At 45.9% G+C, this 17,183-nt stretch overlaps 1 protein-coding gene across 5 annotated transcripts in view; it reads right to left on the reverse strand.

Moving 5' to 3' along the window:
- The window catches only part of bcas3 (BCAS3 microtubule associated cell migration factor), a 1,250,799-nt gene that overhangs the window by 1,001,735 nt on the left and 231,881 nt on the right, over positions 1–17,183 (reverse strand). For all 5 annotated transcript variants that reach the window (XM_072469937.1, XM_072469940.1, XM_072469936.1 and 2 more), the window contains exon 9: positions 9,513–9,589. In XM_072469937.1, the coding sequence (XP_072326038.1) occupies positions 9,513–9,589 (77 nt within the window). The remainder of the gene's footprint in view (positions 1–9,512; positions 9,590–17,183) is intronic.

Raw genomic sequence — 17,183 nt, forward strand, 5'->3', positions numbered from 1 at the left:
CCCTCACCACCTGCTGCAGTCCCAGTCTAGCAGCTATGTCCCTAGGAGCCAGCCAGCTCAGTTTGTGGTGGTACTAACGAGCCACTCTTGGTGATGGACATTGAAGTCCCCCACCCAGAGTACATTTTGCACCCTTGCCACCCTCAGTGCTTCAGTGGCGTTCAATATAGAGGAGTACTGATTCATCATTAGCTGATGGTGGATGGTATGTGGTAATCAGCAGGAGGTTTCCTTGCCCATGTCTGACCTGATGCCATGAGACTTCATGGGGTCCAGAGTTGATGTTGAGAATTCCCAGGGTAACTCCCTCCCGACTATATACCACTGTGCCATCACCTCTGCTGGATCGGTCCTGCCGATGAGATAGAACATACCCAGGAATGGTGATAGTGGTGTCTGGGACAGTGTCTGTAAGGTATGATTCTGTGAGTGTGACTATGTCAGGCTGATGCTTGACTAGTCTGTGAGACAGCTCTCCCAGCTTTGGTACAACCCGCAGATGTTAATAAGGAGGACTTTGCAGGGTTTGCCGTTGTCGTTTCCAGTGCTTAGGTTGAGGCCGGGTTTGATACCGAGTCCCTGCTGGGCAGGTCTCCGCCTGTTATCATGGGAACTTGTACTCCACTAGCCGCATGTGGAGATCAATGAGCGATTCTCCATCATCCTCGTGAGGGTTATAAGAGAGGGCATTTAAGAATCAACCACATTGCGGTGGGCCAGACTAGACCACGTAAGGGTGGCAAGTTTCCTTCCCTAAAGGACATTACTGAACCAGTTGGGTTTTTACAACAATCGACAATGGTTTCATGGTCATCATTAATTCCAGATTTTAAAAGATTGAGTTTAAATTCTGCCACCTACTGTGGCGGGATTCGAACCCAGGTCCCCCGGGAATTACCCTGGATCTCTGCATTACTGGTTCAGCAACAATACTCCAGTATTGAGGGCATTGAAAATTTCAATGACTCAGTAAAAGGTGGATGAAATAATAACTGGAAAACAATTTGAGGGAATTGTGGGAATCCACGGTCAAATTACAAAATCATAGTGATGAGTTTCCAGATAAATTTTTGATTCTCGGGACGGAGGTACAAATAATAGGAAAAGTGTGTCAAAAGCAGGAAGTCAAATGGTGCAAACAGGAAGTGCATGATGTGTTATAGATAGTTATTTTGTTCATATATTTCTTTATTTCTAATTACATTGAATTTATAGCACCAGAACAGACCATTCAGCCAAGCTGGTCAATGCTGCTATTGATACTCCAAATATTTTAGCACAGGGCTAAATCGCTGGCTTTGGAAGCAGATCAAGGCTGGCCAGCAGCACGGTTCAATTCCCCGAACAGGTGCCGGAATGTGGCGACTAGGGGCTTTTCATAGTAACTTCATTTGAAGCCTACTTGTGGCAATAAGCGATTTTCATTTCTTTTCATATCTATTCTCAGTGCAAAGGTACTTTCTTTCAGTCCTCAAAGTGTTAAGAAGTATAAATAAGCAAATTAAGAAATAGACTTTGGCATTGCTAGCCAGATTTCCTGGCTGTTGAGGTCAGCAAAACACCACTGATTTTGAATGTGATGGACATGCTCTGTGACCTGCACAAGGCACTGTTGCCTAATCCCTTCCGATGTGACCTTATCAAATATTAACGACTAAAGCCCATAAACAACACTGAAAAATACAACCTAAGATCACCAAAGCCAGCAATTTTCAATTATTTGCAGCATTAAGCTTGACACGTGCAAATTCAGCTTGTGACACACAATATTCAGGGATGGTCACACAATTTAGAGTTTATTAAATCACCATTTGGGCTCATATTTGGGATTTGTAACAACCGATTCCTGACAGGCTATCATAAAATTATGATCTGACACTTCTCACAGTTGGTAGCACGGTACTGCTCCTGGTTTCAATCAGAAGTTGTGAATTCAAGTTCCATACAGGGCTTGAGTGCATAATCTAAGATAAACATACCAGTAATTTGTGGTTGGAGAAGCCATCATTGAAATTCTGTCCCTAAATCTCTTGGATTTGTTACACTGACTCCATAGAATTCCTACCGTGCAGAAGGGGGTCATTCGGCCCATCAATCTGCACTGACCTCCCAAAAGAACACTCTACCTCGGCCCACCCCCCTTCCTATCCCCGTAATCCCGCACATTGATCATGGCCAATCCACATAACCTGCACATCTTTAGACACAAAGGGGCAAATTAGCATGGCTAACTGACCTAACCTGCACATCTTTGGACTGTGGGAGGAAACTGGAGAACCTGGAGGAAAGCCCCGCCGACACAAAACTCCACGCAGTCAGTCCACCCAAGGTTGGAATTGAACCTGGGTCCCTGGTGCTGCGAGGCAGCAGTGCTAAGCACTGGGCCACCATGCCTCCCTCCTTCCTATCTTCAAAAGCACCTTCACACCCAAGAAGTAATCTAACCAACTCCCCTTGACATTCAATGGCATTGCCATTGCTGAAAACCAGCATATAAATACTGTGGCTACAAGAGCAGGTCAGAGCCTGGGAATTCTGTGGCAAATAACTCACCTCCTGGATCACTAAAGCCTGTCCACCACACACAAGGCACGAGCCAAGATTATGATGGAATACTCCCCACTTGCCTGGGTGAGTGCAGCTCCAACTACCCACAAGAAGCTTGAAACAGCCCTATTTGATTGGCACCCCATCCACAGCCTTCGACATTCACTCCCTCCACTAATAATGTACAATGGCAGCCGTGTGTATCATCTTCAAGATGCACTACAGCAATTCACCAAAGCTCCTTAGACCACAGGTTCCCAACCGGTGTGCCACGGCATATTGGTGTGCCATGAAGGCTCCACAAGTGTGCCGCAAAATAAGGTTCAAAATGATTAAACATTAATGAAAATAAAGTAAATCTAATCTTTGTTTTCAGCTCCGTGGTCGGCATCTCCAAATCACAAAGAACCTCGGGGAGCCATGCATGCGCCAGCAGGGAATGGGCTGCACATGCGCGGTTCGGATTTTTTACATCGATCAGGTGCATGGACCTAGCTGGTGTAAAATTCAGAAGTGTTCATGAATGGCCCTTTGTCGGTCAGAGCAAATATGGTTCGCATCACCAACATAAAACATTCCGAATCGTGCATGTACAGCCCTTTCCTGGTTTTTCTTTTTGTTTTGTATTTTAAAAAAATATATTTTTATTCTCCTCCTTTTTCACATTTTCTCCTGAATTTACACCCACCAACAATAAACAATAATCAGCAACAGATATGTCAATCCTCATAACAATAGCAACGATCCCATCCTCCCACCAACCCCCAAACATTAGCCTGCATGTTTACATAAACAAATGACAAAAAGGAATCAGGGATTACCCATAGTCATCCTTAATATATACAGCCCCCCTTCCCCCCCAACCCTCCCACCCATCCCCCCCAACTAATGTTCGATGTTATCCAGTTCTTGAAAGTGCACAATAAATAGTGCCCATGACTTGTAGAACCCCTCCGAGCTTCCCCTCAGTTCGAACTTAACCTTCTCAAGGGACAAGTATTCCAACAGGTCCCCCCGTCACGCCAGGGCACAGGGTGGAGAGGCTGCTTTCCATCCCAGTTTCACCCAGGCACCACCTTGGAAATTACCCTGAAAACCTCCTTCCAGTAATCCTCTAGCTTTGGACAGGACCAAAACATATGAACTTGATTAGCACCCCCCCCCCTCGCAACGCTCACACACATCTTCTACTCCTTCAAAAAATCGGCTCATCCTCGCCCTCGTGAGGTGTGCTCTATATACCACCTTCAGCTGTATCAGCCCCAACCTCGCACATGAGGTGGAGGCATTCACTCTCCGGAGCACCTCACACCAGACCCCCTCCTCTATAACCTCTCCCAGCTCTTCCTCCCACTTTGCTTTGATCCCTTCCAGTGGTGCCTTATCCTCTTCCAAAATAGCTCCGTACACCGCTGACACTGCCCCCTTCTCCAGAAGAAGCAAGGAGACAAGGAGATGTCAAAAAAACAGGAGAGAAGACATGGAGAGGTAAAAGAAAACAAAGTTCCCAGTAAGGGAAGAAGACAGAGTTAAGAAGCATGAACCAATAAAGTTAAGAAAAGGAGAATGAAATTTGAATTAACTGACGGCTTGACATGTTTTTAGGAGGTTTTAGAAATAAAAGGCTGTTCCGAGAGGGCAGTTCAGTTGGGGAAAATAGGAGTGTTTCTCAAAATGTTTCATAGTATAAAGGTGTGCCATGATGTAACAAATGTTGGAAACCACTGTCTTTGACAGCACCTTCCAAACCCACGACCATTACCATCCAGAAGGACAAGTGTCGCAAACATGGGAATACCACCATCTGCAACTTCCTCTCCAAGCCGCACATTATCCTGACATGGAACTATATCGTTGTTCCTTCACGGTCACTGGGCCAAAATGCTGGAACTCCCTCTCTAACAGCACTGTGGATGTACTTACACCACACGGACTACAGTGGTTCAAGAAGGCAGCTCACCACCACCTTCTCAAAGGAAATTAGGGGTGGGCAATAAATGCTGGGCTAGCCAGTGACGTTCACATCCCATGAACGAATAATAAACAAACCTTTCCAACCTTACTGTTGCCTTCTCAAGTCTGAATTTATTCCAGCTTTTGCAAAGTATTTTGGCACAATTTTCTTGAAGGTGCTTCTGTCTCAACAGGAGCTATGTTGTTGTACAGCATTTTCGCCACTTGCTTATATTCAAGCTACTATAGATATTTTCACCAGGAACAAGACTATTTCAGCTGTCCCTAATTCCAATGCATATTTTGGAAGATTGCATGAAATACCAAAGTGTCCACACTCCTGTCCACATACTAGGAAGCCGTTGTATGTCATGGAGGATTTAAAATCCTGAGAAACGCTTGATGATTAAAGTATAAAATTGGATATCTAATTTATAAATTACCCAACACAATTTCAATCTTTTTATACTATTCAGTACTACCAGGGTCAGTTTCTGCACTATTCACTACGATTATGATCTAGTTTTGTGCTTTTCCCAACTATAGGACTCACCTTTGTGAGATATCTAGATGTGGATCTTAAGGCATCACTGAAGCAACACAGAAAGCCACCTATGCAATATTTTCCTTTACACTTCAGGACTCAGCAAACATTCTAACCATATATTACTGCAGCGAACAACAACCTCATAGGAACACCAACAGCTCCCAGCAATGTGATTGCTCCTCTTTGGTTTGTACGTTCTACCCATATGGCTTCATTTGAAGAGCCTTCTAAGATGACGTCCCTCCTTACTGCTGGAATTGATTCCCTGATCAAAATTGCGACACAGCCTCCTCTTTTACCTCCTTCCCTGTCTCACCTGAAGATCCTGGGCACGATCTAACTGAATGGAAACAAGTCCCATAACGAGCACGTTGGGCCGGGTGTTTCCTGGCGCTCGCAGCGCCAAGAAACACCACGCTCTCTACCGGGACTCTGGTTCTATTCGGGTCAACAGCAAATGCCCCGCCGAGACCACATTTCCTGCAGTGAGGAGCATTTCTAAATGGCGTCCAATATCTTGACCCCTGATGTGACTCCCCCCCCCCCCCAACTCACCTATGAAGGGATCCTCGGGCCCGCCCGCACTTGCACAGGGAACCCCATGCCCGATCCCCGTCCCATGAAAAATTAAAACATGACAGTTCAGGGTGCTAGGCTGGCAATGTCAAGGTGCCCAGGTGGCACTCTGCCCAGAAGACAACTATCTGGGAGCCGCCGATCCACTGGGAGATCCACACAAGTGCCGATCCGTCTGGTCCCCGTTTGTGGCGACCAGCACTGAACGGCAATCGCCCAAGGTCTCCGAGGCGAAGGGGTTAGATCCCTATGCCTCGGGTAGATCATGGGAGAGACAGCGAGTCTCACTATAATGTGCAGATTTATAAGATAGTGATTTTGCCCACAATGGGTGGGATTCAGATCGCAACGTCTCGCGAGATTGCAGGTAGATCCCGGACGAGGGATGTCCTGGCATTGACCGGCCACGCTGCCTTTCGGGCATAATGCGACCGGTAGATCTCGCCCCCTATATCCTGGAATACTGAGCTGCCAATTCTGCTCCTCTCTCACCCATGTCTCAGTGACAGGAATTACATCATACCCTCATGTTTTAATTTGTACTCTCAACTCATCTGCCTTCATAGAATCCCTACAGTGCAGAAGGAGGCCAATCAGCCCATCAAGTCTGCACCCCCCTTGGAAAGAGCACCTTACTTAAGCCCACGCCTCCACTCTATCCCCATAACGCAGTAACCTCACCTAATCTTTTGGACACTAAGGGGCAATTTAGCACGGCTAATTCACCTAACATGCATCTTTGGACTGTGAGAGGAAACCAGAGCACCCGGAGGAAACCCACGCAGACACGGGGAGAAAGTGCAGACTCCACACAGACAGTGGCCCGAGGCCGGAATTGAACCTGGCTCCCTGGAGCTGTGAAGCAGCAGCGTTAAGCACTGTGCCACCGTGCCTTATTCGTCAGACTCCTTGCTATAAAATAAATACCATCCAATCTTGCCAAGCCTTGTGCCTTAACTGGCCTATAACCTCAATGCCTTCCTGACTCACTTGTTGTCTCTTCGAATTTTGGCTGTGCATTTTCTTTTGACAAATATATGGATAGGATGGGAATAGAAGGATATGGACCCAGGAAGTGAAGAAGATTTTAGTTTAGACGGGCAGCATGGTCGGCACAGGCTTGGAGGGCCGAAGGGCCAGTTCCTGTGCTGTACTTTCCTTTGTTCTTTGTATCTCACCCTTCTGAACCTTCTTTCAGTATCCCAGCCCCTTGCCAAGTTAGTCTAAACCCTCACCAACAGCACTAGCAAACCTCCCTGCAAGGACACTAGTTCCATTTCAGTTCAGGTGCAAACTGTCTGCCTTTTCTAGGTCCCACCCTCCCCAAAAATCTTCCAAATGTCCTAGAAATCGAAAGCCCTCCCTCCTGCACCATCTCTCCAGCCACACAATCATCTGGACTGACCTTTTTTTTCTATACTCTTTCTTCTCCGCCTCCCCCAAGGGCAAACTGCAAGCCCTGCTGACGCCACACCAGCCTGCGGCCTGCACATTGCTGCCATTCCACATTGGTCCGATGGGCACTGCTGTCAGCAGAGCCAGAACAAGGGTCAGGCAGGCACTGCAAGCCAGCTCTCTTCCTTCTCTTTCCACACCAACACGCCAGCCCTAATGCCACAACTTACATTCATGCAGCGCCTTCAAGGTAGGAGAGAGTACCTCACTCACACGTGGCATCGGACGTAATCTATTACTACCTTCTGAGTCCTATTTTTTTAATCTCCTTCCTAGCTCCCTAAATTGTGCTTGCAAGATCTCATCCCTTTTTCTACTTGTATCGTTGGTACCAATATGTATCACAATATCTGTCTGTTTTCCCTCCCCCTTCAGAATGCCCTGCAATCATTCAGTGACATCCATGACCATGACATCAGGGAGGCAACATACTATCCTGGAGTCTCTTTTGCGGCTGCAGAAACGACTTGTCCCCCTTTACAATTGACTCCCCTACCACTATAGCCCTGCCGTTCTTCCTCCTCCCCTCTTGTGAAGCAGGCCCACCCATGATGCCATGAAGTTGGCTGCCACTGCTTTTCCCTGCACAGCCATCTCCCCAAACCGTATCTAAAATAGTATATCAACTGGAAAGGGTCTTCTGCATTACCTGCCTTCCCCTACTCTGCCTGGTGGCCACTCATGCCCTTTCTGCCTGTTCAATCTTCAATTCTCACTGAATGCGTTATCCAAAGCTTGTTCAGCATCACGGATGCTCCACAATGAATCCACCCTGAGCTCCAGCTCCGAAATACGGTTAGCCGGGAGCTGCAGTTGGACACACTTCCTGCACACATGGTCATCAGAGACAACTGAAGCTTCCATGATTTATAACATAGCACAGGAGGAGTATATCTGGCATTGACTCCCTTTTTGAAAGAAAAATTATGTTTTATAAGAATACTACTAACTTACGTCCCTTACGCTAACTTTACATCTCTTACCCTACTTTGCTGACTTATATTATTTTATTATAATGGCCCTGATTTTCACTTACTTGTGTTGTTTCTCAGTTAATCCCTCTTCCCCAAAAAAAATGTGTTCTTAACTTTTGCTGCTACTTTGTTGCAAAGACACACCCCATGTACCCAGCGTAAACTCTGCCAGAAACACACTCCATTTACAGTGTTTACTCCCCTGGACTGCGCCCTCTTCCTTCTTCCCTACAGATGTTGCTAAGCTTTTCTAGGATACTCTGTTTTTGTTGTAAGCTACCTTGAATTAGGCATTTATCTGCAGTCCTGCATCAATGCAGGATCAATACTTTGGGATTCCATACCTATCATTATTGTGGCAACATTATCACAAGGCATGTAATGGTTCAAGGGGAAGGTCCACCAATGCCTTCTTCAGACAAATTGGCATGGCAACAAATGCTGGCCTTTTAGTGCCCATAATCCAAGAAGAAATAACAAAAATAATCAATCTCTCCCCACCCTATCCTTTCCTACATAGATCACAGGAATAATAGACATATGGGGCGGGATTCTCCGATCCTGGGGCTAAGTGTTGATGCCGTCGTAAACGCCGGAGCGTTTTACGATGGCGAAATCTGGCCCCCAGGATCAGCGATCCTGCGCCGCACATGGGGCCAGCACGGCACTGGAGACCCTCACGCTGCTCCAGCTGTCGATACGGGTTCAGCATGGGTGGCGCGGGTCCGTGCATGCGCACCACCACAGGCACGGGTTCGCGCATGCGCACCACGGCCCCGATGCAACATGGAGGAGACCTACAGGGGCCCGGCGCGGAGGAACAAAGGCCCCCACCGGGATAAGCCCGTCTGCTGATTGGTAGGCCCTGATCAGGGGCCAGGCCACCGTGGAGGCCCCCCCTCGGTGTTGGATCCCCCCCTCCCCCCCCATGTGGCCGCCCCCCCCGCAGCCAAAATGCTGACGTCCCGCCGGGCAGGACCACATGAGAACAATGTCGGCGAGACTCTGCCGAACTCGGCAGGTCCTCAGCCCATCGCGCAGGGAGAATCACCGGGGGGGGTCTGAGCGGCCTCTGACCACCGCCGGGCCGATCACGGCACGCCATTGGCGCCTATTCTCTGTGATTCGCGCCACCCCCCGGCAATTCTCCAACCCGGCACGGGGTCGGAGAATTCCGCCCATAGAACAAAGAACAAAGCACAAAGAAAAATACAGCACAGGAACAGGCCCTTCGGCCCTCCCAGCCTGTGCCGACCATGGTTTAGAGAATCTTCCTAAGCACATATAATGTGTTCACATCTGTGGTCCATGGAACCATTTCTTCTCATTGTTGGCTACCATTAATCCCAAACTAAATCAGTCTGTCCAGCCATAATCCAATTCCAAAAGAACAGAACTTCACATAACAAGATGTATAAATATTGTGACATCTTTACAGTTTATATTGCCTTGGTACATACTTGTGACAAAGAATTTTTTCGTGAAGGTACAGCTGTCGAAGGTGGCAATCTTCTCCTGTAACACAACCACCAAAACCCTGAGAGAGAAAGAAAAGAACAATCAGGAAATACTTCTTATCCCATTTCCCCTAGCATTGCTGCAAGTAAATATTTCAGATTGAATGTGGGGAGCAGAATATTTTGCATTCTGCTTGTGTTCACTGTGAGATGTAATCTTCAAAAATATTGATTGTCACACACAATTTTTATCACACCTATATTCAAATCAAATCCAGCAATAAGATTGCAATGGGTAAGGGGTGGGTCTGCTAGTTTTGCAACAAATCAATACCTATGAAAAGTGAGATCGAATTATCCCATTGAGGGACTGATACACAAGATATACCACATTTCGGATGAGGCATTAAACAGCATTTTCATTCAGGCTCCCTTCTCAGCTGAATGTAAAAAAATCCCATGACACAATTTAAAGAACAGCAGGGGGGTTTGCTCCAAAGTCCTGGCCGACATTTATCCTGTAAGCAGCGTCAATAAAAACAAATTGTCTGTTCATTTTGACATTGTTGTTTGTGCAAGCTTGCTGGTAGTAAATAGGCTTCCTTGTTTCCTACATCACAACAGTGATTGTACTTCAAAAATACTTCACTGGCTATGCAACACTTTAAAATAGTAAAAGGTGCTACATTAATGCAACATCATCTGTTTCCTTCCCAGAATAGAGAAAACAATCAGATGGAAGACTTGGTGAGATTATATTTGAAAGATATTTAATATTTGAAAAAGTGATAACAGGCTGGGAACGAGTAGAGGAGAAATTAAAACAGCTAAGTCTTGGAGAATTAGACACAGAATTTACAGCGCAGAAAGAGGCCATTCGGCCCATCGAGCCTGCACCTGTCCATGGAAAGATCACTCTACCGAAGCCCACATCTCAACGCTATCCCCGTAACCCGGTAATCCCATCTAACCTATTTGAACATTACGGCAATTTAGCATGGTCAATCCACCTAACCTGCACATCTTTGGACTGTGGGAGGAAACTGGAGCACCCGGAGGAAACTCACGCAGACACGGGGAGAGTGTGCAGACTCCGCACAGTGACCGAGGCCGGAATCAAACCTGGGACCCTGAGCTGTGAAGCAACTGTGCTATCCACTGTGCTACCGTGCCGCCCACGATTATTGGCTAACATGGATGGGTAAGGTGACTGACTCTAGCAGATACCTGGAGGCATCATCTTATTTTGGGATTCTCCATACTAAGAGTTCCTAGTCTCAATTAGCCATTGTTATGGGCGAGGCGTTTTCAGAACCCCAAAATGTATCATGGAGTTCAACCAACCTCTCCCTTTAATGGATTGTTGCTTTTGAAGCACACGACTTGTTCCCCAGGTGTGATATTACAATTATGGACATGTGGTTTTTAAACACAAAACAATGTTTATTCTATGAACTCAACTTAACCTTTTCAATAAACATTGGATCCCTTAACACCCCTTACTTCAAAGATAACCCTGAAAATAATACACCACTAAATAATACCTCAAAATGTTCCTTCAAACATCCAAAAGGCTTCAAACATTCATAACAGTAACACATCAGGTCACAGTTAATATATATTTTCTGTTGGGTGGCAAAGATATATCAGCTTGGTTGACTTCAGCTCCAGCACATTGTTTTCCTTCCTGCAGCTCTCTGGAAACACACAGACACACACAAGCTGCTTTTTCAAGCTGGCTTTCTCCCTTCAAGCAACTCACAGCAAATCAGAACTTCTCAAGCTGCTGTCTCAAACTGGCTTTCTCCTTTTAAGCAGCTCACAGCAAAATCAGCCAGGCACTTTTAAACTGCTCTCAGCAAAACCAGCCAGGCACTTTTTAGCTGCTCTCAGCAAAACTGAAACCTCCAAAATGGCTGAACTGAGCTCAGCTCCACCCACTCTCTGACATCACTGTTTTCTTAATGGTACATTGCTTAAACATTCATTTCTTAAAAGTACTCTCACATGAAACCATTTAGGCAAGCTATACCTTAGCATTGACACTGTCTGTCACAGGTAGAGAAGAGGAAAATATGTAAGAAAAATATTGAAGAAATAACAGCAGAGTAGAATTTGAATATTGCTGAAAAGAGAGACATGTTGCCATAGCTTTTCATCTTACACCCATCAGGACAAACGTAAGAATGCCAAATTTCAATTAATCATAACAAGTCATACTACAAGAGAAAAAGGTGCTGATTGGCTGGAAAATCAATTCAGTTTGGCTGAGGCTTATGTTATTTGTCCTGATAAGTGCAAGATGAAAAGCTTTGGCAACATGTCTCTCTTTTTACCCAATAGGAAGTTGATCAATTTATTTTCAGCCCCACTCGAGGAGAGCTAATGCATTAGTCAAGAACTTGTACCCTCTTGTCTGCCCTGTTGGGTGGACATGACAAATCTCGTAGCTCCCCAGTGTCTGGGCCAATGTTTGTGCCTCATCCATCATTAAACAGATGATCACATTGCTAGTTTGTGGGAACTTGCTGGGTGCAAATTGGCTGCTGCATTCCTACATTGCAAGTGAATGCAGTGCACAACATAAGAACGTAGAAATAGGAGCAGGAGTCGGTCATCTGGCCCCTCGAGCCTGCTCCGCTATTCAATAAGACCATGGCTGATCTTTTTGCGGACTCAGCTCCACTTACCCGTCCACACACCATAACCTTTTACTCCTTTACTGTTCAAAAATCTATCTCTCTTTGCCTTAAAAAACATTCAGTGAGGTAGCCGCAACTGCTTCACGGGGCAGGGAATTCCACAGATTCACAACCCTTTGGGTGAAGAAGTTCCTCCTCAGTCCTAAATCTACTCCCCCTTATTTTGAGGCTATGCCCCCTAGTTCTAGTTTCACCCACCAGTGGAAACAACCTCCCTGCTACTATCTTATTTATTCCGTTCATAATTTTATATGTTTCTGTAAGAAACTATAAGAATAAGTACTGCATTGGCTGTGAAGGGCTTTGGGACAGCCTAAATTTCTGGAAAGTATTTTTTAATCGCAAGTTCTTTCTATTCTCTCTATAGATTATTGAATTATTTAGTCTCCAAACTCACTCTCTCCATCTCACACCAACATAAATTTTGGCTCTCACTGTGTATAAGGAGGGAGACACGTAGATACAAGAGTTTAAGGAAGAGTAAAAACAAGTGAAAGATTATATATGGATAAAATAATAAAAATGAAAGAGCTCAAAGATTTAAACACAAGCAATTAAATTTTAAAAATCAATGAAAGCTAAAGAGCTGAAAAGGGAATAAAGGAGACTAGCAGAAACAGACGAAGAGAGAGAAGATAAGACTAAATTCAAGCAGAAACTTGATTAAAAACATTTCAGAGGGATTGTTTTAAAGTGAAGGCAATATAATCCTCTAATTAACGATGTCGGAGGCGACAATATCGTTAATTTTGAAGAGGGATAAAGATCCGTTGCAGTGCGGGTCCTATAGACCCATTTCATTATTGAACGTGGACGCCAAATTGTTGGCAAAGGTACTGGTATTGAGGATAGAGGACTGTGTCCCGGGGGTGGTGCACGAAGACCAGACAGGGTTCGTAAAAGGGAGACAACTGAATGTTAACGTGCGACGACTATTAGGGGTGATAATGATGCCCCCAGTGGAGGGGGAGGCAGAGATAGTGGCGGCAATGGACGCAGAGAAGGCATTTGATAGGGTGGAGTGGGAGTATTTATGGGAAGTGTTAAGGAGGTTTGGGTTTGGGAACGGGTTTATTAGCTGGGTTAGACTTCTTTATGGGGCTCCAACGGCAAGCGTAGTTACAGGTCGACATAGATCGGAGTATTTCCGACTATATAGGGGAACAAGACAGGGATGCCCGCTGTCTCCATTGTTGTACGCGTTGGCAATTGAACCTCTGGCCATGGCGTTGAGAGACTCCAGGAAATGGAGAGGGGTGATTAGAGGGGGAGAAGAACACAGAGTCTTGTTATACGCGGATGACCTATTGTTATACGTGTCGGACCCAGCGGGGGGGATGATAGAGGTTATGCGAATTTTGAGGGGGTTCGGGGATTTCTCGGGGTATAGGCTAAACATGGGTAAGAGTGAATTATTTGTGATACATCCAGGGGACCAGAGTAGAGAGATAGAAGGCTTGCCTCTAAGGAAAGTGGAAAGAAACTTCCGATACCTGGGGATTCAGATCGCGAGGAGCTGGGGAACCTTGCACAGACTTAATCTGACACGGTTGGTAGAACAAATGGAGGAGGACTTCAAGAGGTGGGACATGCAGCCTCTATCACTGGCGGGCAGGGTGCAAGCAATTAAGATGATGGTCCTCCCGAGGTTCTTATTTGTATTTCAATGTCTCCCTATACTAATCACCAAGACCTTTTTTAATAAAATAGACAGGAGCATCACGAGCTTCGTGTGGGCAGGGAAAGTTCCGAGAGTAAGGAGGGGGTTCCTTCAGCGTAGTAGGGACAGAGGAGGATTGGCACTACCGAACTTGGGCGATTACTATTGGGCCGCCAATGTGGCAATGATACGTAAATGGATGATGGAGGGTGAGGGAGCGGCGTGGAAAAGACTGGAGAGAAAGTCCTGTAAAGGGACGAGTTTAGAGGCGCTGGTGACGGTGCCGCTACCGATCTCACCTAAAAAGGTTACCACAAACCCGGTGGTGGCGGCAACATTGAATATCTGGGGACAGTGGAGGCGACAGAGAGGGGTGCGGGGAGCCCTGGTGGGGTCCCCAATCAGGAACAACCATAGGTTCACCCCAGGAAGAATAGATGGAGGATTTCAGAGCTGGTACCAGTTGGGAATTAGGAGGGTGGGAGATTTATTTATAGATGGGACTTTTGCGAGCTTGGGAGCATTGGAGGAAAAGTATAAGTTGCCCCGGGGAAATTTCTTGAGATATATGCAGGTGAGGGCGTTTACTAGACAACAGGTGAGGGAATTTCCGTTGCTCCCGACACAGGGGATACAGGACAGGGTGCTTTCAGGGGTGTGGGTCGAGAGGGCAAGGTGTCAGAGATTTACCGAGAGATGAGGGAAGAGGGGGAGGAGTCGGTGGGCGAACTAAAAGGAAAGTGGGAAGAAGAACTAGGGGAGGAGATAGAGGAGGGTATGTGGGCTGATGCCCTAAGCAGGGTAAATTCCTCTTCCTCATGCGCCAGGCTTAGCCTGATTCAATTTAAGGTGCTACATAGAGCACACATAACGGGAGCAAGATTGAGCAGGTTCTTTGGAGTGGAGGACAAATGTGGGAGGTGTGGCGGGAGCCCGGCAAACCACGTACATATGTTTTGGGCGTGCCCGGCACTGGAAGGGTATTGGAAGGGAGTGACGGGAGTGATTTCGCGGGTGGTGAAGGCCCGGGTCAAACCAGGCTGGGGGTTAGCTCTATTTGGAGTTGCGGAAGAGCCGGGAGTGCAGGAGGCGAAAGAGGCCGACGTTGTGGCCTTTGCGTCCCTAGTAGCCCGGCGCAGGATCCTACTCATGTGGAAGGAGGCGAAACCCCCCGGACTGGAGGCCTGGGTAAATGATATGGCGGGGTTCATTAAACTGGAGCAGATAAAGTTTGCCCTGAGAGGATCGGCTCAAGGGTTCACCAGGCTGTGGCAGCCATTTCTCGACTACCTAGGGGAATGTTAGAGGGAAGACAGATGACCAGCAGCAGCAACCCAGGGGGGAGGGGGGAGTGGGGGGAGGGGGGAGGGGGGGGGGGTTTAGTTTAGTTTAGGTCAAAGATAAAGGGGTTTTGTTACTTGTGTATTGTTAAAAATTTCTGTATTGTTATTGTTGCGTTTGCTTTGTAAGAGGGGAAAAATTGTTGTTTGTGAAAAAAATTTCAATAAAACATATTTTTTTAAAAAAATAATCCTCTAATTAAAGTTTCCAGTACTAAACGTAATTAATTTGTACACATTCTGTGGTTGGCTCATTCAAAACGACTTCTATGGAGCATGATTTAATGTACTACGGTTCAAAAAAAAAGTTTTGGAAAATGATGGATCAGAAATTTTAATCCCTGCCACAAATATCTAAAGAAACTAAATACAACAAGGTTGAGCATCCAAGTATAACGTTTTAAAAGGAAGAATTCCAAAAGTTTCAGAAAGCACTTAAACAAATTGACTGAGGGTACAGTTTAAATTTTCAATTTATCTTTATCTTTACCTGAGGAAACTGAAATCTCGTTAAAGGCAAAATCAACCACATTTGCAGATTTAGAGTGTGCAAAACTCCAAATGAATCAGCAAAACAATCAAAAGTGAACCAAAAAAAAAGCAAGCATTTCAAATTCTAAAAGGGGAATAAATGGATGAATAATTAAATATTCAGAAAGGGAGAGCAAAAGGAAACTGAAAATCGACACATTTCGGATTATAAACACAACTGAGAGACAAGAAATGAAATGAAAATCGCTTATTGTCACAAGTAGGCTTCAAATGAAGCTACTGTGAAAAGCCCCTAGTTGCCTGTTTGGGGAGGCTGGTACCGGAATTGAACCCATGCTGCTGGCCTTGGTCTGCTTTAGAAGCCAGCTAATTAGCCCACTGTGCTAAACCAGACATCCTTCCAACACCGGTCAGGGAAGAAATGAGAACTCCAAAGGATATGAACAGCACCACAAGTGGATTTGTATTTTGTTTATTGTCATGTGTGCCAAGGTACAGTGAAAAGTATTTTTCTGCGAGCAGCTCAACAGATCATTAAGTACATGAAAAGAAAAGGAAAAAAAAAGAAAATACATAAGAGGGCAACACAAGGTACACAATGTAACTACATCGGGTGAAGCATATAGGGGTGTCGTGTTAATGAGGTCAGTCCATAAGAGGGTCATTTAGGAGTCTGGTAACAGTGGGGAAGAAGCTGTTTTTGAGTCTGTTTGTGCGTGTTCTCTGACTTTTGTATCTCCTCCCTGATGGAAGAGTGAGTAAGCCGGGTGGGAGGGGTCTTTGATTATGCTGCCCGTTTTCCCCAGGCAGCGGGGGGTGTAGATGGAGTCAATGGATGGGAGGCAAGTTTGTGTGATGAACTGGGCTGTGTTCACAACTCTCTGAAGTTTCTTGCGGTCTTGGGCTGAGCAGTTGCCATACTAGGCTGTGATGCAGCCAGATAGGATGCTTTCTATGGTGCATCTGTAAGAGTTGGTAAGAGTTAATGTGGGCGTGCCGAATTTCCTTAGTTTCCTGAGGGAGCATAGGCGCTGTTGTGCTTTCTTGGTGGCAGCGTCAACGTGGGTGGACCAGGACAGATTTTTGGAGATGTGTACTTCTAGGAATTTGAAACTGCTAACCATCTCCATCTCGGGCCCGTCGATGCTGACAGGGGTGTATACAGTACTTTGCTTTCTGAAGTCAATGACCAGTGAGCATGATAATAAAGCATATAAAGTACTTAATATATACTCAACAATTACTTTCATCAAATGTTCAACAGGCAAGATGTTAAAATAAGAACGGCTCGCATTTATGTAGTGCCTATCATGACTGATGGACATCCCAAAGTGCTTTAGAGTAGTTTTTGACGTGCATTCACTGCTGTAATGTAGAGGAACATAGCAACTAGTTTGTACACAGCAAGGTTCCACAAAGGTGACCGATCCGTTCTTTAGTGCTGCTGACCTGGACATCAGGTTGGGTGTGGGGGAAGAGG

This window comes from Scyliorhinus torazame, chromosome 12 (assembly GCF_047496885.1).
Source record: "Scyliorhinus torazame isolate Kashiwa2021f chromosome 12, sScyTor2.1, whole genome shotgun sequence".
Taxonomy (NCBI): domain Eukaryota; kingdom Metazoa; phylum Chordata; class Chondrichthyes; order Carcharhiniformes; family Scyliorhinidae; genus Scyliorhinus; species Scyliorhinus torazame.